Here is a 23,322-nt window from a genome sequence, read left to right on the forward strand (position 1 = left end):
GGAATGAGAAACTTCATAGTTCTTCATACTTAAAACAAGAGGGGTCACTCTTGTTCAAGCAACATACCTTTACCCAGCTCATATGAAACAGAAAAGTTAAAGTAGCTTGTAAAGGATACATTGTATTCTTTACAGAATAGGAATGTATTTATTTCCTGAACGTTGAATGGCTATGTGTAGCTGTTACATATTATCTGATACTTTTGCAACTCTGGAACATAGTAATTTGAAAAGACAACAAAAAACGAAACATTGGGTAATACAACAACCGTATAGCCTAAGGCATGTATGTATAAGTTATTTTCTTCAAGAATCAATTTATTTAACTAAGCAAGTCAGTTAAGAACAAATTCCTATTTACAATGACGGCCTAGGAACAGTGGGTTAACTGCCTTGTTCAGAACGACAGATTTTAACCTTGACAGCTCGGGGATTCGATCTAGCAACTTTTCGGTTAATGGCCAAGCGTTCTAACCACAAAGCTACCTGCCACCCCAATCTCAATGGGTATATCATTAATTTAAATTCCATTGAACAGCAGAAAATATCCCAGCCTGTGCCTTTAATGATGTGCTAAAAAAGCCCCTGGAATGGATACAGCCTAATAAATAAATCATAGTTGAATTGTGATATGTGGCATGGCTACTTTAATTGTGTGTGTAGTGCGCCCTCTGCTGTTCTTCCGGACACAAATAGTGAAAGCAACTTCCGTTTGTCAAGCTAGCCATTCGGCTCGCGGCGGAGGACTTTGATACATGTTGTCACTGACTACACAGAGAGGTGCATTAAACTACCCAAATGTACGGTTGTTGAGAGAAGCGGAAAAAGAAACAAAATTCTGCGAGAATGACAGACTTGGGGATTTCACTGGCACTATTGGCCACAACAGTACTTCTCTGCGAGGCGACGCGCATACTGATCTCGCGCCTCTTCTCTGGCAAGGATTATGCGATTTACCTAGTGGAAATTGTCTCGACCTACCAGCTCTGTGCATGTACGCACGAACTCAAAGTCCTGGGCGAAGTTGGCAGAATCGAACCGCATATAGCACTCACACTGACTTTCATAATCACGGTGGTCCACGTAATAACTTTTCACGGGGCGTTCGCCAACCCAAATGGTGCTATCGAGAACGTTTACCGCAAGAATATCACAGGGAAAACTGCGGTGGCGCGCATAACTTGTATGTTTATAGGTGGGAAAGCAGCGCAGCTCCTCGTGCCCCACATTTGGTCCTTGGGTCTATCCGACCACCACCTCACGCACAAAAGGTTCGGATTTAAATGCTTCAGTCCCATCAATGGGTCCCTGTTGGAGGCCGCTGGTGTGGAGCTGGCTTGCACTTTCGCTGTCCAAGCCGCAGTCCTCCACATTCATAAACTAGACGAGATATTCCACGCCCCTGTCATCGCTGCTGTCATTACGTCACTGGTTTACTCAGGTTTGTCGAGTTGATTTTCATTATGATCATCGCCACACTGTTTAATAACTCAAAGTATAATAGCCTAGTTATGCTTGTGCCCTCATGTCATCTATACTTCAATTAAACTAATTTAATTTGTTTGCAATTACTAGACTTGGGACTGGGAATGGAATAGAAATGGAGACTTGGATTGTGTTAGTGTGCAAGCAGAGAAGGGGGGCTTGGGTGTATGTATGTATTTACACTAACCTATATGAATAGGAGAGGAACTATCCTACTGAGAAGTCAATTAACTTTCACCCTTTGCTCCCCCCCAATCTCAGGGGGTCATATTTCAGGGGCTGTTTTCAACCCAATCATGGCCTTCTCCGTCCAGTTCCCCTGCAGTGGACACACCTTCCTGGAATATGCTTTTGTCTACTGGCTAGGACCAGTCACAGGTAAAGTACTTGTGCTATTTTGCCTACCAGCTGTAAAGGAAATGGTAGCCTGGACAATCAGACTGACAGCAGCACTCACACTTCGTCATACATGAAGTGAAACAGAATGTGAGTTGTCGTGATATCGTTTCCACTAAAATAGAGAAATGGTAGCCTGGTCCCAGAACGGTTTGTGCTGTACAGACAATCTTTGTATTTTACCAGGTAAGTTGACTGAGAACACATTCTCATTTACAGCAACGACCTGGGGAATAGTTACGGGGGGGGGGGGGGGGGGGTGAATGATCCAATTGGAAGCCTGGGATGATTAGGTTGCCATGATGGTATGAGGGCCAGATTGGGGATTTAGCCAAGACACAGTGGTGAATACACTTTCTCTTACAATAAGTGCCATGGGCTCTTTAGTGACCACAGTGAGTCAGGACGGACACCAGTTTAACATCCCATCCGAAAGACCGCATCCTACACAGAGCAATGTCCCCAATCACTTCCCAGGGGCATTGGGATATGTTTTTAGACCAGAGGAAAGAGGGCCTCCAACACCACTTCCAGCAGCATCTAGTCTCCCATCCAGGGACCAACCCTGCTTAGCTTCAGGGTGGGATGATGCTGGCTCATATGCTGCTAGTTCAAAGCCTATGGTCATTTGCATGGCAATTAGGGACCAGGCTAGAAAAATGGGTTATTGTGTAAGACAATTGAGTTTCACCCTGCCCTGGGGTTTGGGACAGGGCTGGACTACAGAGGAAAAACTTGCTCCCAAGTGTACCCTGTATAATCTCTATCTATCTATATTCACAGGCATGGCAATGTGCATCCTGCTCTTTGACAAAATCATCCCACTCCTATCTGGGAAAAGCACAATGGGCGTGGGCATCCCTGTTGTCCAGAAGAAGAAGATACAGTAACACATGAGATTGTAGCCCTCTGAGTAGGCTCCTTTATATATGATGGTGCCAGGGCGGCCATTAGTATTTGATTATTATGGTCACCTTAACATGACTAGGTCTAAGGGCATTCACACATACTAAGTCTTAACTTTGTGGTCACTGATCACAGCACAAGTTCAATTTATGCTGCCCTAAAAAAGGGCCATAATAATCAGCTGTTGATCAGTAAAACATTTTTACTTAAATTGAAGATTTGATGAAAAATGTGCTGAGGAAAGGCTCCCTGGACTTTGTCATTATGCAATATTTTAGTTATTAGTGCAGGGTTACCTCTAATGGCATAACATGTTCCTGTATGAACCTATCTAAAACTGTCATGACCTCATGAATTGAAATTAACCTTATATGCATTCAGAAAGTATTCAGACCCCTTGACTTTTTCCATTGTTACGCTAGCCTTTTTCTAAAATTTATTAAAATTGTTTTTCCCACCCCTCAATCTAAACACAACACCCCATAATGACAAATCAAAAACAGGTATTGACATTTTTGCAAATTTATAAAAATAGGGAAATATGACATTTACATAAGTATTCAGACCCTTTACTCAGTACTTTGTTGAAGCACCTTTAGCAGCGATTACAGCCTCGAGTCTTCTTGGATATAACGTTACAAGCTTGGCACACTTGTATTTGGGGAGTTTCTTCCATTCTTATCTGCAGATCCTCTCAAGTTGTGTCAGGTTGGATGGGGAGTGTTGCGGCACAGCTATTTTCAGGTCTCCAGAGATGTTCGATCAGGTTCAAGTCCGGGCTGCTCAATGACGTCCAGAGACTTGTTCCAAATCCACTCCTACGTTGTCTTGGCTGTGTGCGTAGAGTCATTGCCCTGTTGGAATGTGAACCTTCGTCCCAGTCTGACGTCCTGAGCGCTTTGGAGCAGGTTTTCATCAAGGATCTTTATACTTTGCTCCGTTCATCTTTCCCGCGATCCTGACTCGTCTCCCAGTCCCTGCCTCTGAAAAACATCCCCACTGCATGATGCTGTGTCGTGGAAATTCATGTATACCGAGAGAGATTTGGACAATTATTCAAACAATCAATCTTTAAACATTGATTCATTATTGCAATAATGAAGCTGGTCGACAGCACACTGAAGTGTGTGTTGCATAGCGCTTAACCTTCCAGAGGAATCCCGGTTCTTATATAGCCGACACTAAAATGCTTAGTCATGGCTGGTTCCACCCCTCCCATGCAGATCAGGAAACTCAGACACTTTGGGTTCATCTTGTGATTATCTGCACCTGGTGCCGTTTTAACCCACAACCCAGCTTCGTTTCTAATCATCCTTGTATTTGGGCAACTATGAGGGATTTTGTTCTACTCCTCCAGGCTCTCTCTGTTACACCCTCCACATCTTGTCTATGGAATGCAGTCTTTAGGTTTTATCACCAAGTCAATGGCCATCTCAAGCTCTCTCTAGTTACCATACGCTTATATTACCTGCAGGGAGCTAGAGTGTAGACCATAAAAACATATCATTAGAACAGAAATGTCCCACACTTTCAAATATATAATTGTTAAATATCAAACAAATCATGTAAACATGTCATTTTTCACAGCTACCACCACGCTTCACCGTAGGGATGGTGCCTGGTTTCCACCAGACGCAATGCCTGGCATTCAGGCCAAAAAGTTCAATATCGGTTTCTTCAGACCAGAGTGTCCTTTAGGTGCCTTTTGGCAAACTCCAAGCGGGCTGTCATATGCCCTTTACTAAGGAGTGGTTTCCATCTGGCCACTACCATAAAAAGGCCTGATTGGTGGTGTGCTGCAGAGATGGGAGAACCTTCCAGGAGGACAACCATCTCCACCGAGGAACTCTGGAGCTCTGTCAGAGGGATCATCGGGTTCTTGGTCACCTCCCTGACCAAAGCCCTTCTCCCCCGATTGTGCAGTTTGGCCCAGCGGCCAGCTCTAGGAAGAGTCTTGGTGGTTCCAAACTTCTTCCATTTAATAATGGAGGCCACTGTGTTCTTGGGGACCCTTCAATGTTTTGGTAGTGTTCCCCAGGTCTGTGACACGACACAATCCTGTCTCGGAACTCTATGGAGAACTCCATCGACCTCATGGCTTGGTTTTTGCTCTGACATGCACTGTCAACTGCGGGACCTTATATAGACAGGTGTGTGGCTTTCCATTTTAATTCACCACAGGTGGACTCCAAGTTGTAGTAACATCAAGGATGATCAAGGGAAACAGGATGCACCTGAGCTCAATTTTAAGTCTCATAGCTTTGTCATTGTGTGTAGATTGGAGTCCATTTTTATTTAATCCATTTTAGATTAAGGCTGTAATGAAACCAAATGTATAAAAAGTGAAGGGGTCTGATTACTTTCCAAATGTGCTGTACCATGTTGTTGCTTATACCCTGGATGACTACACCAGTACAACATACTTGATGAGCAGAATGAAAAGACATGTCCCTAAGGGAGAGGCTATACAGACACGCTGGTGCCCAAATTTATGACTTTTGTCTCGCAGCAAGAGCAGTGGCGACAAACATTTGGTTCAGTCGGAAACCTGGTCTCAGACTAGATGTATAGTAAATGAAAATCCAAGACTCGGTATGATAAGTAACAAGACAAATGGCAAAAACAAAAAGTACGGTAGTTATATCGCAAATGTCTACCAACCCAAAGGCTGAGTTTGAATCAGACAAATTTTAGCTAATTAGCAACTAACTGATTTACTACTTTTCATGTTAGGTTAAAGAGTTAGTGAACCCTTCCCCTAACTCCTGAACTTAGCCACCTAGCTAGAATTAGTTTCATACATTTTGGAAATTCATCACATACAGTATGTTTTAGCAAATTATTAACTTAAGAATTTAAATTCGTAACAGATACGAAATTGGTAATGGACATTCACAAACATAACATATACTAAAATGCAGTGTCTCGGCTTTACATACAGAATAATAAGAAATTCTCTGACCACAGCTCAGCAGCAGCTAGTCGTCCTGAGCCCTTCAGCTAGTTAGCTAGTTTAATGATTGTGGCTAGTAACTTAAGCTAGAATTTGAAACTTGTCTGACTAAGTTAGGACTTGGGAGTTTTCAGAAGAATCCAGTTAAATCGGAGTAATAGTTTAATAAAAACATTTGAACGTTAGACGTTCACTACAATAAAAATGTGCTTTAGTGTAGCCAATCAGGCCTGGGTGACTGCTATCTAGTGAGCAGTGTAGGTAGACTGTTTCACGGTAACATCCAGATGGTTACGACGAATATTACAAGTTAATTCTCATGTAGGCTGCCATCCTCCTCAAAATAAAATCAAGTGTGAGGAAACAAATTGGAGATCGTGACCAAAACAAGTTATTTCTCCCTCGTCCATTGACAAAACAGCACATTTGTTTACAAGGGCTTATCAGGACGACTGACTGAACCAAACCCATGTCTCTACACTCGACTCTCAGCTGGGTGACATACAGTGCAATGCAAAAGAATTCACCCCTTTGGCGTTTTTCCTATTATGTTGCATTACGACCTGTAATTTAAATTGATTTTTATTTGGATTTCATGTAATGGACATACACAAAAATAGTCCAAATTGGCGAAGTGAAAACATTTACTTGTTTCAAAAATGCCTAAAAAAAATAAACAGAAAAGTGGTGCATGCATATGTATTCACCCCCTTTGATATGAATCCCCTAAATAAGATCTGGTGCAACCAATTACCTTCAGAAGTCACATAATTAAATAAAGTCCACCTGTGTGCAATCTACGTGTCACATGATCTCAGTATACACGTTCTGAAAAGCCCCAGAGTCTGCAACACCACTAAACAAGGGGCACCACCAAGCAGGCAGCACCATGAACAACAAAGAGCTCTCCAAACAGGTCAGGGACAAAGTTGTGGAGAAGTACAGATCAGGGTTGGGTTATAAAAAAAAATATTCTAAAACATCTCACAGAGCACCATTGAATTCATTATTAAAAAAGGGAAATAATATGGCACCACAACAAACCTGCCAAAAGAGGGCCTCCCACCAAAACTCACAGACCAGGCAAGGAGGGCATTAATCAGAGGCAACAAGAGAGACCAAAGAGAACCCTGAAGGAGCTGCAAAGCTCCACAGCAGAGATTGGAATATCTGTCCCTAGGAGCACTTTAGCTGAGATGAGTGGCAAGAAAAAAGCCTTTGGGGCAGTGACTCAAGTTCACGCTCAAGTTCTGTTAGTCTTATTTCTTGTTTGTTTCACAATAAATAATAAAAAAGGCATGTGTAAATCAAATGATAAACATACAAACAAAAATCTTAATTCCAGATTGTAATGCAACAAAATAGGAAAAATGGCCGGGGTGGGGTGAATACTTTCACAAGGTACTGTACATCCATTTGGGCATTAGGCCTCTCCCTAATGTCGTCAGTCATTGTGACATACCTCAGTAGAAAGAAATTCTGCATCACAAATGGAGCCAGGCGTTTGCAGCCCCTCAAGTTTAATATGAACTTTGTTCCAAACGATGGAGTACCTTAATCTTTGCATGTGTGCTGGTTTTTCACCAAGATTCAACTGTCCCATTTTAGTGGAGTCATGGTACCATTCCAGGTATAAATTTGTCTAAAATAAAGGGTTGATGATGATTAGACATTTAAGGGGTCAAATGTTCATGTCAAACAATGCATTATAACTGCAAAGGTCAGTTCGCTCTGTGGCAGAAAGAGAGCAAACTCAAAATGTTTAGGCAGACCTGGGCATTACCTTACTGCAGTTACATAACAGTGAGTCTTTGAAATGGCATCCTATTCCCTATATATAGTGCACTACTTTTGACCACAGCCCTATAAGCCCTGGTCAAAAGTAGTGCACCACACACACACACACGTGAATAGGGGGCAGTTTAGACAGTCACAGAAAACAAAAATTCCTCTACTCAATCCCTACTCCACTTCTATACATGTTGATTGTAGAATGAATTCTACAATGCTGTTTGGCCAGCAGTACCTCAGTAGCTTCTCAGGCCAAATAAGAGTATTCCATTTGTTAAATGATGCATGGAGATTGTTTTGTTCTTTAAGAGAGCCGTCTTGCTCTGTGGTGATTGTGCTACATAATTCAAAAATAAACTTTTTTTAAAAGGACATGAGGATTAGGGCGGCATTTAAATGTGCATCTTTGTATTTCTCGATATGTCTAGATTTTTATCCTAGTATTCGGTCTACGAGCTGCCTCTATTTTCAGTGTTCTGCTACAACTCAGATGGGCAAATGATACATCAAATCTTACATAAAATACATTTCAGCTTGTAGGTAGTTGTGACAAAGACTGTTTTTGCTTTAGCTGAACAGCAGCTTGTTTAGTTAAAGAATTGCTAAAAAAAAAAGGGGGAAAAAAAGTTTGTTCAAAATAAAATTTTAAAGATTTAAACAAATCTGATATGGGGATTCTCAGAATACACCATCACAATATTACCACATATCCCAAAGTCCCAACAGCCATAAGGAGTAATGCTAAAGGAAATTGCTTAAATTATATTGGGCATTTTCACCACTAGAAAACGGCTTGTATAACCATGTTATCCTATAAATTAGTATTTTAATCTCTGGGGAAGGTGGTAAACTGGGTGGAGTGTCCGTCCAGTACAGTTGGCTTTAGAGATTCAATCTCCATAATTGATCATTACAAACTAAATAAACAGTCAACACCGCACAACTTCCTTTACTGTAGAACTTGTTAGCTCAGAATCTGATCCTGAAGATGACAAAAGTATTTTTAGTGAAATCACTTTTGAAGTGTGAATTTAAAACAGTTTCAATTGTTAGCTGGTTGTTCAGCAGCCTCCACATTATCCTGCATTTTTTTGAACTAGTGGAAACCGATATCCGTTAGCAGTACATTCCATAGCAGGATCAAAAAAACACATTGGGATCCAGTACCCTAATGCAATTTTTCATTAAGTAATTCTACATTTTTTAATTCAACAATGCCTTCCCTCTGATTAAAATGCACACTGTGCAGAAAGTCTAGAGAAGTCGATTTCTCTTCTGATGGAGAAGGAACAAATCAAAAGAGCAAAGAGGGCTGGGATGGTGTTTGGGTGCTGAGCGGCCACTGTATTTGAGCATAAATCCTCTCCCTCTGAATCCATTCTTTCTCTGCGTGTCAGTAGTCAGTCCCCCCCCCCACACACACACAAAGCTGCCTCTTTCTTTCAACTGTGGGGGGGGGTGTAGAGTGGCTGGGCAGTGTGGGCACCAACCCATCTGGAAGAGAAGCAGTCCTACAGAAATCCACACCATGCCACTGAACCAGGGTGCCAGTTGGCAAACAAAGTATTTTCAACAAACAAATGTTGTTAAGGCTCTAGAGCTGGTCTGTGGCAGCCAACTGAACATCCCACCAGCATCTCAAATCCTTATCCTGCAATTGATCACTTGTTACACGCAGGTTGATAAGATTTACAAGTTGCTGTTTGAAAGTCTGTGCTCATTTCGGATGACAGATTACCCATTCATCCACTCTCGCGCTCACACACACACACACCTTGCTTTATACAAAACCAAGTTTTATTATTTGAACATACAAAAGCTCAAAATAAATCTGCTGGCTGTTCTTTTCTTTCAGTAACAAAAATGGAAACGCTTCACAAAAAAGTGACAGTTATTTGCTTTAGTCCTTCAGACTTCGAGGCCTATCGTGATCTGCCAGTAGAGATTAGCCTTGTGAGACTTAAAATTATTTATCTGTACTCATTCAGAGACCCAGTGCCTTGGCACTGCCTGCATCTGTGTTACGCAATCAGACCTTTAGGCCCCCCCACACTTCGATTCCACCCTAATGCCCCCGTTTTCAAATGCTTTCGGTCAGGAGGGTGCTAACAAGGGCCTCTCTGTTCCATCTGCAACACAAGATCACATTTCACATGGCTGATTAGTGGCCAGGAACTGGACCTGACAATGGTGACATCATGGCCATCATGACTCATTATTAGTCCAAACAAAGCTAAAGAAAATGACTGCTTAAAAACATGCTATAGGTGGCCTTTGGGTAAGGGACTGGAGCGTGTGTGTCAATGATTAAATCACACTGTAAAGTCTAGGGGGAACTTGTGCCACGGGTGAATGGAAGGTGGAATTTATCAGTTGCAGGCTAAACTAGGCAGTCTCTGCCAACGAGCATATTAGAACTACCCAGCTTGATTACAGTACAGGGATCGTTAGCGCGACGCACGGGAACAGAGACGTTCATAATCACACTAAATTATTTACAACAGCACGGGAGTATAGAGCCAATCATGAGCCCAAATAATTGAGGCATAATAGCAGTGTTTCCCTAACCACAGTTCAAGGACAACCAGTCGTTCCACTTAGTCTATTCCAATACTAGCACACCTGACACAGCTAATAAAAGAGCTTTGACTAGTTGAATCAGGTGTGCTAGGGATGGAAACACTGAATTATACGAGTCAACCAGCTGGAGAAGTCTTCCATGTACAGTACCAGTCAAAAGTTCAGACACTTACTCATTCAAGGGTGATGGAGTGCTGCATCAGATGACCTAGCCTTCACAATCACCCAACCTCAACCCACTGAGATTGTTTGGGATCAGTTGGACCGCTGTGTGAAGGAAAAGCCGCTAACAAGTGCTCATTATATGTGGGAACTCCTTCAAGACTGTTTGAAAATAATTGCAGGTGAAGTTGGTTGAGAGAATGCCAAGAGTATGCAAAGCTGATATCAAGGCAAAGGGTGGATACTTTGAAGAATCTAAAATATATTTTGATTTCACTTTTCTTTGGTTACTACATTATTCCATGTGTGTTAATAGTTTGTGTCTTCACTCATTCTACAATGTAGAAAATAGTAAAAAAATAAAGAAATCCCCTGGAATGAGTAGGTGTCCAAACTTGACTGGTACTGTACTTTTAATTATCCAATAAAAATCTAAAATCACTATAACCTATTCCAAGGAGGGTGAAAGTCTTACCAATGATCAACGTTGGCGTCTTCAAACTGTCCTGAGACCCCTACTGCACCAGACTCTGGAGGTGGAGAGGAAGGGTAGGAGTCAGAAGTATTTCATGAAACAACTTGCCCTTCTGGACACCTGGGTCATGTTCAGAAGTGCAAACTGTAGCAAAATGTTTTGCAATGGAAAGGGAAAATGTGTTCATTGGATAAGGCCGTACCTCCCCGTTTCGCTCCATTCAAAAATCTTTCCCTACTGAAAATGACACTTGCACAGAGTATACCTAACATTAGGAACACCTTCCTAAAATTGAGTTGCGCAAACCCCCCTTTTGCCCTCAACACGGCCTCAGTTTGTTGGGGCATTTACTTTACAAGGTGTCGAAAGTATTCCACATGGATGCTGGCCCATGTTGACTCCAATGCTTCGCAGTTGTGTCAAATTGGCTGGATGTCCTTTGCGTTATGGACCATACTTGATACACAAAGGAAACTGGAGAGTGAAAAACCCAGCAGTGTTGCAGTTCTTAACAAACCGGTGCGCCTGGCAACTACTACCATACCCCGTTCAAAGGCACTTCCAGTCTTTTGTCTTGCCAATTTACCCTCAACATACACAATCCAGTAACATCAATAAGGGATCATAGCTTTCACCTGGATTCACCTAGTCAGTCTGCCATGTAAAGACAGTGTATGAGGTACTGCAGGTGAAGAGGGAATAGTGTGGCTCAGTTGGTAGAGCATGGTACTTGCAACACCAGGGTTGTGGGTTCGATTCCCATGGGGGACCAGTACGAACAAATAGTCAAATGTATGCACTCACTACTTTAAGTTGCTCTGGATAAGAGCCCCGGCTAAAATGTAAATGTAATAGGAACAATGAAATATCCCTGGAACCATTTGAAAATATCCCATAGTAAATAGGATATAATTACTGTATTTTTCCCCAGAGGAAACTTCCGTTATACCCTAATTCAGTGTTTAATAAACTTGAGTACCAGTACCCCAAACCAGTTGCACTTACTTGATCTTATTCCAGCATGAGAACTGGTCAACAAATGTAGTTGATAACGCAAGTTCAACAAAAGTAAGGCAGTCTGAATGGCTTTCTTCTTTAGTGTCATCAGTAAGCAAATACATTCACATGACTTCCTCTATGGTCATAGTGGGAATCAATGCGTGTTTACAAACTATCATAGCATCATATCTACTCCTTTCAATTTGCCAAGTGCGGAATGTCATACACCTATTTACCTTATAGCCTATGAGCACGGCACAATAATGCACATTCCTCACTCTTGCTGTTTAACCTATGGGCTCAAGCTTATGAGCCCCCCAAGGATAATTCCTGAGACGAGGCTATGACCAAAACTATTTTAATAAATATTCCTATTTCACTTTGTCGCTGTTCATTCAGTTATGCAGTTCATTTGAGGAAAGGCTAACTAATCAAAGGCTTGACGATTAGTTGACCAGTTCATGGTATCAGATCAGCCATGCTAGAACTGGAATAGTTCAAATAAGTGGAATATAATCAAGAATAGGCTGAGGATACACTAGCTACCCTAAGGTCACAGACCAAAAAGGTTAGTGTCGGGTATCAATTGCACTCTGATTCAGAAAAGACAGGCAGCAGCGTAGCAAAGCTAAGCTTTGTGGAACCAGCAGCATTGACCTATAGAATTTATGGAATCCATGCAACACAAGTGCGCTCCGCCATCATGTTTCAAACGCCTCAGTCACAACTCATAAATCTATATTAGGACATTCGCTGTAGCATAACCATGACACTACACCCCACCCGAAACGGAATGGACTTTGCTGGCATGTAATGTAAGATGGCGCCGGCAGCTCTGCTCCTAAGCAACTTTGCATTATTTAGTTTGGGTTATTTCTTACATTATTAGCCCAGAATTGTGTTATCACATACAGCAATAAATGACTTGGAAATAAGAGCGGATCATTTGGATCATTTGTTCGTACCCCCCAAGGCAATTTAACTTATTCCAGAGGCTGCTCCAAAACACCGCCGGTGGAGAAGAAGTATTCGGAGTGGACTTCTGGTCTGACTCACGAGGCATGCACACCATACACTGCTTCCGAGTATATTACTCACTAATGTTCAGCCTCTGGATAATAAAGTAGACGGGCACCTCCTTCCAGAGACACATCAGGGATTGTAACATACTCAGTTTCACGGAAACATGGCTCTATCGGGATATACCGTCCATACAGCCAGCTGTGTTCAGTACATCGCAAAGACAGGAATAAATCTCTCTCTGGGAAGAAGGCAGGGCTGTATGTTTCATCATTAACTACTCGTGGTGCGATTGTGATAACATACAGGAACTCAGGTCCTTTTGTTCCCCCGACCTAGAATACCTCAAATGCTGACCGTATTACCCCACAATAGAATTCTTTGGTTATAGGTCACAGCCGTGTATATTCCCCCTCAAGCAGATACCACGACGGTCCTCAAGGACCGTCACTGGACTTTATGCAAACTGGAAACCACATATCAAAGCAAATTTGAGGAAAACGTTACCAAAGTTCTACCAACAAATTGACTGTAGTACTCACTCTGGAAAAACACTGCTACTCAACTTTTCAAAATGCCTACAAGGCCTTCCCGCACCCTCCCTTCTGCAAATCTGATCTACTCCATTTTGCTCTTCCCTTCCTATAGGCAGAAACTCAAACAGGAAATAACCATGCTAAGGTATATTCAACACTGGTCTGACCAATTGGAATTCACGCTTCAAGATTGTTTCGATCACGCAGACTGGGATATGTTCTTGGTAGCCTCTGAGAATAACGTAGATGAATACGGTTGAGCTCAACATGAAGTTTATAGGAGATGTTGTACCCACCGACTTAGAACCTACCCAACTCAGAAACCGTGGATAGATGGCAGCAGTTGCGCAAAACTGAAAGCGCGAACCACCGTATTTAACTATGGCAAGGTAACTGGGAATATGGCCGAATACAAAATGTAGTTTTTCCCTCCATAAGGCAATCAAACAGGGAAAACAGTACAGAGACAAAGTGGAGTCGCAATTCAATGGCTCAGACAAGATGTGAGAGGGTCTACAGACAATCACGGACTAAAGGGAAAACATTCCGGACAAGCTAAACACCGTCGCCCGCTTTTGAGGATAACACAGCGCCACCGACACAGGACTGTGGGCTCTCCTTCTCTGTAGCCATTGAGTAAGAAAATTACGCGCGTTAACCCTCGCAAGGATGCCAGCCCAGACGGCATCCCTAGCCGCGTCCTCAGAGCATGCGCAGACCAGCTGGCTTGAGTGTTTACGGACATCTCCACTTTGCTGATCCGCAACACAGTGGCCACACAAGGGTGCATGCTAAGCCCCCCTCCTGTACTCCCTGTTCACCTTTTGACTGCGTGGCCACGCACGCCTCCAACTCCGATGACAACAGATTTTGCAGATCTTTGCCGATGACAACAGTAGTAGGCCTGATTACAAACAATGAGACAGGCTACAGGGAGGAGGCGAGGGCCCTGGGAGAGTGGTGTCAGGAAAACAAACTCAACGTCTTTTAGATGTGTGCATTGTTAGAGCTAGGAACATGCATTTCGCTACACCCACAATAACATCTGCTAAATCTGTACGTGACCAATAAAGTTTGACTTAGGTGTCAACATATCTAACGTGGTGAAGGGGAGTAGGGTGCCGTTGTAGTATCGTCACCACAAAAGGTGGTGACTGTCGGAAGTCTGCTTGATTGCTTCACTTGGGCCATCTGCTGGTGGTGTGCCACTCAATCTGAGCTTTATCTCCTAAAGCAGACCCGTGGGTAGTATTCACCAAACAGAAAACTGACTGAAACAGGGAGAGACTACTTGGACTTAAACACTCATTTCCATTTTCTATTGCAAAACATTTTAAAGAGATTCTGCTGCGTGCCCTAATAAATAAGACCCTCAAAAAAAGAATACACTTTATATGTCCTGTCATGACGTTGGCCTGTGGGTAAGGTTTATGACCCCCCCCATAAATACCTTTCTCCCTTCCCTCTCTCTCTCTCGACTCTACTGAAGGACTCTTGAATAGCCTTTGTGAAACATAGAGAGCATGAGGAACATCAAACAAGTGGGGGGAAAGGAACCATATTTTCGGTAATCCAACCAGTTGAAAAACTCATTCGGGTGTCATCTGAGACATTATGACAGGACGACAAACTATCTGGGAAAGTCTACAAATTCTAGTTATCAGATTCACATGGAAGTGTTGTGCAATTTAAATATGAAACTATTTGTGAAAAGAAGAAATTTAATTTTAGCTTCCAAATGAGAGAATTGGGTTTTCATAAGCTTAGAGCTCTGCTCAATCAGTGGCCCACCCCTGTGAAGAGACATTGGTTATAAACTATGAAACGCTCTTCTCTCCCTCCACTATATAAGCCCTTGACGAAAATGTAACTTCCTGTTCCAAGTATACGAGGCCTACAGCCTCTACGTTAAAAGGGCGAATAACTTTGTTCCAAGGACGATAGGATGACGGTCCATACATTAAAAAGGACTAATATGTCAACTACAGAACTAAGCCAACCTCAGCGTGAGCTTTGGTTGTGAATGGTATGAACTTTGAACTCTTATTCACTAAAGTGAGACATCCTGGCCGTTACAGCAGCTGTAAAAGTGGGCTAGTAAAGGACGGACGACGTATCTAGTCTAACAACGACGATACTTCAACATCGTTTTCAGTATGACATCATTTGCATTCTGTGTATATGCAATTGTGTGATTAGTTAGGTATTTAGTAAATACATAATTAAACCCAATTTTATATTGCTGATTCAACTTGTTAGCCAGGGTTCGTGAAGATAACCAAGAATTTACAACTTTCAGATGAGACTGAAATAAGGTGACGATTAACATTGACTGCTATTGATGTAAAATATTACTAGGTCTTTAAGAGTTTATTCGGAAGATAACAGCTCTATAAACACTCTTTCGTGGTGCCCCAACTTTCTAGTTAATTACTTTTTACATGATTAGCTAAATCAGGTAATATTATTTACAGAGAAAGGATTTTATAGAATAGCATGTCATATCACTTAATTAGGCATAGCCAAAGACACGACAGTCCCTTGACCTAAAAGAATTTGGGGTGGTAATAATCCAGTGAGAGTTCAAATGAAAACAAGACTATGCATTTCCTTCTAACATCATACAGTGCAGTCAGACAGTATTCAGACCCCTTGACTTTTCACGTTTTGTTACGTTACAGCCTTAATCTAAAATAGATTTTTTTTTAAATCTTCATTCTACAATTGAAGTCAGAAGTTCACAAACTAGTTGACTTCAACCTAAGTGTTTCAACCACTCCACAAATTTCTTGTTAACAAACCATAGTTTTGGCAAGTTGGTTAGGACATGACAAGTCATTTTTCCAACAGTTGTTTACAGAGATTATTTCACTGTACCACAATTCCAGCGGGTCAGATGTTTACAAACACTAAGTAGACTGTCCCTTTAAACAGCTTGGAATATTCCAGAAAATGATGTCATGGCTTTAGAAGATTCTGACATCATTTGAGTCAATTGGAGGTGTACCTGTGGATGTATTTCAAGGCCTACCTTCAAACTCAGTGCTTCTTTGCTTGACATCATAGGAAAATCCAAAGAAAATCAGCCAAGACCTCAGAAAATAAATTAGACCTCCACAAGTCTGGTTCATCCATGGGAGCGATTTCCAAATGCCTGAAGGGATCATGTTCATCTGTGCAAACAATAGTATGCAAATAAACACCATGGGACCACGCAGCAGTCATACCCCTCAGGAAGGAGACGCGTTCTGCCTCCTAGAGATGAACGCACTTTGGTGCGAAAAGTGCAAATCAATCCCAGAACAACAGCAAAGGACCTTGTGAAGATGCTGGAGGAAACAGGTACAAAACGTATCTATATCCACAGTAAAACGAGTCCTATATCGACATAACCTGAAAGGCCGCTCAGCAAGGAAGAAGCCACTGCTCCAAAACCGCCATAAAAAAAGCCAGACTACGGTTTGCAACTGCACATTGGGACAATGATCGTACTTTTTGGAGAAAAGTCCTCTAGTCTGATGAAACAAAAATAGAACCGTTTGGCCATAATGACCATTGTTAAAAAGGGGGATGCTTTCAAGCCAAAGACACCATCCCAACCGTGAAGCACGGGGGTGCAGCATCATGTTGTGGGGCTGCATTGCTGCAGGAGGGTGTGGTGCACTTCACAAAATAGATGGCATCATGAGGATGGGAAATTATATGGATATATTGAAGCAACATCAAGTGTTAGGGATACAGGTATTCTGTGTGTGTATCCTGTATTTCTTTTCTCTCATTCTCCCCTCCTCACAGGTGGCATTCATCATTCCCCAATCAGTCATCAATCGGTTGCTAATCAGAAGAAACACCTCCTCCTGTTTCCATTACCCTATCACATTCCCTTGGTTTAAAAACCCTGTCTGTTGTTTGCTCTAGAGCTCAATCTCTCTGTCAATGTCATCTGTCTGTAGATCTCGTTTGGTTTTTGCAACTACATGTCACTTTGTCCCCACCTGTGAGTATTGGTTTTGTTATGGTGTTTGTATGACGGTGGGAAAAGGGGGTACCAAGATAAGTCGCCCATGGGCATACATTATCCGTAGGAATACTTTGTATAAAAACACTAGTTAGAACTGGGCGGACCACCCACTGTATTTTTGGTTAGTTAGTTAGCTGTTGGTGAAGTAGGCTAGTCTAGCTTTGGGGTGTTTTTGGATACTTGTTTATTTCCTTGGGGTCCAGCTCAGCCCCTTTTCCTGCTCCCCCCATTACTGTGTGTTTTCAAATAAACCATGAGTTTGACGGTAATTTAGTTGTCTGGTTATTTCGTTCTCACTCTTTTTCACTATTTCAATTTGCATGAGTCATGTTACGGGTCTCGTTACCATCCCCCCCCTAGACTGTCGGGCCAAAAGGGATACGTAACATAAGTGGGGGCTCATCCGGGATATATCTTTACTGACACCCCTGCCGCTTGTGCAGATTGTTGTAGTGGTATAGTTCAGTGTTGAGCGTCATAGCTGATGTAGCATTAGTGTTTGCTATTTGTTGGCTCGTGTGTAGTATTTAAAGATGGCTACATTTGATTTGAAATCCTTTTTGGATAACCCTTCTTGGGAGGTTTTTGATAAATGTCGTAGAGTTGATTTAATGACCTTGGCTGACCATTTGTTATCGATTCCGCAGAGTTTAGTTAAAGCGGAGGTTAAACAACTAGTGTTGAATGTTTTGTTGGAAGAGCAGGTGCTTGTGTTACCGCTGCCTGAGCCTACTACCCCTGTAGGGGATGTTGTTGCTCCTATAAGCCCGTTGGTCTGAAAATGAGGGCGAGGCTAAAGCTCCAGCCCCGTTTTGATCCACTCTCCCCACAGTCAACCGGTGATGCCAGGAGGGAAGTCCGGTCAACAGTTCCAACTGGAGAGTCTCCCGCCTAATTTGGGCTCTCTTCCACCTCCAGTTGGAGATGTGTAAAGTTTAGGCAGAAAAAGAACGAGAACAGCGGCAGATGGAGTTAAAAATGCGCCAGATGGACCTGGAGGCAGAGACAGCAAGGCTAGCCTTCGTTCCTGCTGTGACTGTTAGCGAGTCGTCCTCACCAGCTGGAGCTTCCAACACTTTTGACATTAGTAGGCACATTGACTCTCTGAACAAAGGTACCAAGGCAGAGGTTGACTTATATTTTTGTGTTTTTGAACGTATAGCCGTAGCATTGAAATGGTCTGAAGAGGTATGGTGCCTATTACTTCAGTGTAAATGAACTGGTAAAGCCCAAGAAGTTGTGTCAGCGCTACCTCTGGAGGACAGTTTGAATTATGAAGTGGTCAAAGCTACTATTCTTCGTGCCTATGAGCTTCAGTTCAGCTTCACATCAGTCAGGAAGTTAAACTTGGTTGCAATTGGGTCTTCCAAATGGACAATAACCCCAAGCATACTTCTAAAGTTGTGGCAAAATGTCTTAAGGATAAAAGTCAAGGTATTGGAGCGGCCATTAAATGCCTGACCTCAATCCTTTTGAAAATTTGTGGGCAGAACTGAAAAAGCGTGTGCGAGCGAGGAATGGGCCAAAATTCACCCAACTTATTGTGGGAAGCTTGTGGAAGGCTACCTGAAATGTTTGACCCAAGTTAAACAATTTAAAGGCAATGCTACCAAATACACTCAATTAGTATGTAAACTTCTGACCCACTGAGAATGTGATGAAAGAAATAAAAGCTAAAATAATGCCCTGCTATTATTCTGACATTTCACATTCTTAAAATAAGTGGTATTCCTAACTGACTTAAGACAGGGAATTTTTACTAGAATTAAATGTCAGGAATTGTGAAGAACTGAGTTTAAATGCATTTGCCTAAGGTGTATGTAAACTTCCGACTTCAACTGTACATACAATACCCCATAATGCCAAAGCGAAAACAGGTTTAGAAGTAAAACCTTTCCATAAGTATTCAGACCCTTTGCTATAAGACTTCAAATTGAGCTCAGGTGCATCCTGTTTCCATTGATCATTCTTGAGATGTTTCTACAACTTGATCGGAGTCCACCTGTGGTTCCACTGACGATGGGCCTCTGAGATAGCACTGACAGGAGATTTACGATGTATTTTGCCAATAAAGCCTAAAGAGCATTCCAGATAGTGAGGTAATGTTTTGGTACTAAGAAGTACCAGGAACGAGATTAGAATCTCGTTTTAGAGACCAAACTGAATGATAATGTATAGCTAATGCCATCTGGCTATGGGATACTCCTCTCTCAAGTAAAGGGCCCTTTGTGAAGTTTGAGATCAGTCGTTCGTCATGTGAGTTGAGAGGGGTGTATCTTGGCTATAAAAGATACTAGAATTATTTTGTAAAGACTCAGAATTAATTTATAGACACTGAATTTATCTGAGAGTCAAAGGGCTATGGTGAAGCTCATAATTAATGAAGATTAAAATATAACTGACTTGTGTGTGGTTTGTAAACTCATCATTTAGTAATACAGGAAATTACCACGACACAGTGCATGTCAGAGCAAGCCATGAGTTTGAAGGAGTTATCCCTAGAGCTCCGTGACAGGATTGTGTCAACCCACAGATCTGGGGAAGGATACCAAAAACAGAAATTGCTGCAGAATTGAAGGTCCTCAAGAACACAGTGGCATCCATCATTCTTAAATGGAAGAAGTTTGGAACCACTAAGACTCTTCCTAGAGCTGGTCAAACTGAGCAATCGGGGGAGAAGGCCCTTGGTCAGGGAGGTGACCAAGAATCTGATGGTCACTAACAGAGCTCCAGAGTTCCTCTGTGGAGATGGAAGAACCTTCCAGAAGGACAACCATCTCTGCAGCATTCCACTAATCAGGCCTTTATGGTAGTGGCCAGACAGAAGCCACTCTTCAGTTAAAGGCACATGACAGCCCTCTTGGAGTTTGCCAAAAGGCACCTACTAAAGGACTCTCAGACCATGATAAACAATGTTCTCTGGTCTGATGAAACAAATATTGAACTCTTTGGCTTGAATGCCAAGTACCACATCTGGAGGAAACCTGGCACCATCCCTATGGTGAAGCAAGGTGGTGGCAGCATCATGCAGTGGGGATGTTTTTCAGGGGCAGGGACTGGGAGACTAGTCAGGATCAAGGGAAAGATGAACGGTACAAAGTACAGAGAGATCCTTGATGAAAACTTGCTCCAGAGCACTCAGGACATCAGACTGGGGTGAAGGTTCACCTTCAACAGGACAACGACCCTAAGTACATAGCCAAAACAACGCAGGAGTGGCTTCAGGACAAGTCTCTGAATGTCCTTGAGTGGCCGGGCCATAGCCCGGACTTGAACCCGATCTAGCATTTCTGGAGGGAGAGACCTGAAAATAGCTGTGCAGCGACGCTCTCCATCCAACTTGACAGAGCTTGTGTGCCAAGCTTGTAGCGTCATACCCAAGAAAATTAGAGGCTGTAATCTCTGCCAAAGGCGCTTCAACAAAGTACTGAGTAAACGGTCTGAATACTTATGTTTTTTATTAAATGTGCAAAAATGTCAAACTTGTTGCTTTGTCATTATGGGGTATTGTGTGTAGATTTGGGGGGGGGGACAATTGAATCAGTTTTAAAATAAGTCTGTACCAAAATGTGAAAGATCAAGGGGTCTGAATACTTTCCGAATGCACTGTACATTAATAGTTGTACTTGTGTGCTAGTGCTTTAGTTTATATTTTCTTTTTACTGGACTGCTGAACAAGCCTTGAAAACAGCTGAATTATGCTGCGTTTCTTAACCCTTAACACTCATGAGAATTGGCCAAAATCATGGACAATTAAAATATTTCTTACAGTAGAAATATGAAAAGCCTATGCATAACCATGGTAGAAATTGAAAGTGAACCGTCTGGAGATTAGGAAATTAATAGATCAAAAGTTGAGGACAACTGTCCAGCTGACTAGACAATCCAAATATGAGTTAATTTTGTGCATTTTCAAATTTGTACTTTCTGCAGGATTTGTTGATAATGAAATTAATACATTCAGTAACATAAGGGCTACTTCAAACAATAGTGAAATGTAGCGTTATTCAGTTTGGAATTCGAGGCTAGCCTACTGATGGGGTGCTTAGTACTGTTTAACTAAAAACGCTGGCAGGAGGTTCAGGACGGCAAATTGATTCCCTTCAATAATCTAATGCTGATGCATGAAACATCAGCGACACATCTTCAGAGCATCTTACATTGTTCCAGTCCTACCACAAAATGTCCACCCCCTAGGACCTACTGTTACCCAAATCAAGGGTGTTCATTAGGCAACAAACAAAAAGACTGAAATGTTGAGGGACAACTTGGACTCATTTCCTTTTTCCATTGCATGTCCTAATGAACACGACACATGTACGTATACAAAGCAACGCAGACCCCATTCCAATGCATTTCAAGCTCATACCATTGCAGCATCCCGTTGGGGTGTCCTCGGGTTTTACCCCGGCCATGCAGTGGTGTTTCTGGGATGCAGAGTCGGCCAGCATCCCCTCCAGTCTTTCCAGGGTGGCCTGGCCCTCCAGGGTGAGCTGGGACAGACCCTCCTCAAAGTTGTAAAATGTGGGCAGGTCTATCTGACCCTGTTCTGTGGGTGGGGAGACAGGAGACTGAAATGTTAGTCAAATGCCCACATAGTTGACATTGGGCACCCCAATTAAAGTATTGTGGGTCTGTAAAGTTGTGGTTTTCAAATGAAAGTTGTTTTTTTTTTGTAAGAAAAAATGATTGGGGAGGGGGGGGGGGGGTACAGTTACTTTATGCGTTAAGGCATGGTATCATACAGCAGATATATACTTTGGTGAAAGTTAGACAACTTTAAATATTATTTTAGCACTGACAGTCCAACAACCGGAATGAGAAATTATTGTGCATCCTTATACTGATCGCAGAACAGTTGTCAAGGTGTTGAGGTGCACTGAGGACATTTGGGCATGAAACATCAAGTCTAGATGTCAAGAAATCAGTTAATTTGTCGGCAAGGGAGATGGGTTGTGTTCATTAGTCGCCAAAACAGCAAGAAGACTAAAGCAGGGAGGGACTACCTTGACTTGTCCAATGGGAAAGGTTCAATTGTTTCCGATGCAAAACATTCTGTTGTGTGCCCTAATGAATAGTGAACATGGTCAGGCTCACTCACCAGCTTCTTCAACGTCGTACTCATCTCCCTCAAAGTCAGAGTCGGAGTCTTCAGGGTCAGGGTGCAGGGCCTGGCATTCAGAGATGGCTGAGAACATGGGCTCCACTGGAGGGTGGAAAACCAACTCAAAGTATTTTGGAAAGTTGTCCAAACCAACCCTTTCCCCAAACCATAGATTTACAGCTGTAAAAGGGACCATCAGTTTGGTCCGATCTAAGTAACATTCCTTTGAGGTTCATTTTTCAAATATAGCTCAGGCCTGAAGAATATCTATTACGAGTCCAAATATGTGCTGATATATAGCTCACTATACGGTGAAGAATGCATGAATGGTATTCCACAGTACCCACTTACAGGTAGCCTTATCACTGGGCACAAAACGGATCTCTGTAACAGGACTTATGGAATCAGCGTCGCAGTCATCATCAGTACTCTCATTATCCTCTTCCTCCACACACTTCTCACAGTTACCTGGGGGGGGCAGAGATTTTGCACAGGGAGCCCATTTCAGATTTGTATCACTTAAATTTGTCTCTTGACCAATCAAATCAGACAGATCTCATGACATATTATGGCACACCTGCATATACAACTAGGGCTACTAGTGAGCGTATTCTCCCACACACAGAGCAGTGGAAATGTGTTCTCTAGCGTGATGAATTACGCTTTACCATCTGGCAGTCCAACGGATGAATCTGGGTTTACCGGATGCCAGCAGAACGTACAGTGCCAACTAAAGTTTAGTTGAGAGGCTGTTTTTATATGGTTCAGGCTAGGTTCCTTAATTCCATTGAAGGGAAATCTTAACACTACAGCATACAATGACATTCTAGACAATTCTGTGCTTCTGACTTTGTGGAAGGCCCGTTCCTGTTTCAGCATGACAATGCCCCGTGC

General features: G+C 42.4%; 2 protein-coding genes across 4 annotated transcripts in view; one reads left to right on the plus strand and one right to left on the minus strand.

The window, feature by feature from the left end:
- Window positions 1-17,593, plus strand: LOC110533475 (aquaporin-11). 2 transcript variants are annotated; one of them, XM_021617724.3, is made up of 3 exons: window positions 1-1,441; window positions 1,747-1,863; window positions 17,099-17,593. In XM_021617724.3, the coding sequence occupies exons 1-3, from the start codon at window positions 847-849 to the stop codon at window positions 17,194-17,196; spliced, it is 810 nt and encodes a 269-aa protein (XP_021473399.1). In that variant the 5' UTR covers window positions 1-846; the 3' UTR covers window positions 17,197-17,593. The 2 variants fall into 2 exon arrangements, with proteins under 2 accessions (XP_021473399.1, XP_021473398.1); XM_021617723.3 differs by lacking the exon at window positions 17,099-17,593 and adding an exon at window positions 2,665-6,533.
- LOC110533474 (methylosome subunit pICln) overlaps window positions 9,311-23,322 on the minus strand; it is a 19,499-nt gene continuing 5,487 nt past the window's right edge. For both annotated transcript variants that reach the window (XM_021617722.3, XM_021617721.3), the window contains 5 exons: window positions 22,780-22,896; window positions 22,426-22,530; window positions 21,694-21,873; window positions 10,749-10,803; window positions 9,311-9,660 (listed from right to left, as the gene is read on the minus strand). In XM_021617722.3, the coding sequence (XP_021473397.2) occupies window position 9,660; window positions 10,749-10,803; window positions 21,694-21,873; window positions 22,426-22,530; window positions 22,780-22,896 (458 nt within the window). In that variant the 3' untranslated portion in view covers window positions 9,311-9,659. The remainder of the gene's footprint in view (window positions 9,661-10,748; window positions 10,804-21,693; window positions 21,874-22,425; window positions 22,531-22,779; window positions 22,897-23,322) is intronic.

Source organism: Oncorhynchus mykiss, chromosome 10, assembly GCF_057628025.1.
Source record: "Oncorhynchus mykiss isolate SJ-2025 chromosome 10, ASM5762802v1, whole genome shotgun sequence".
Taxonomy (NCBI): domain Eukaryota; kingdom Metazoa; phylum Chordata; class Actinopteri; order Salmoniformes; family Salmonidae; genus Oncorhynchus; species Oncorhynchus mykiss.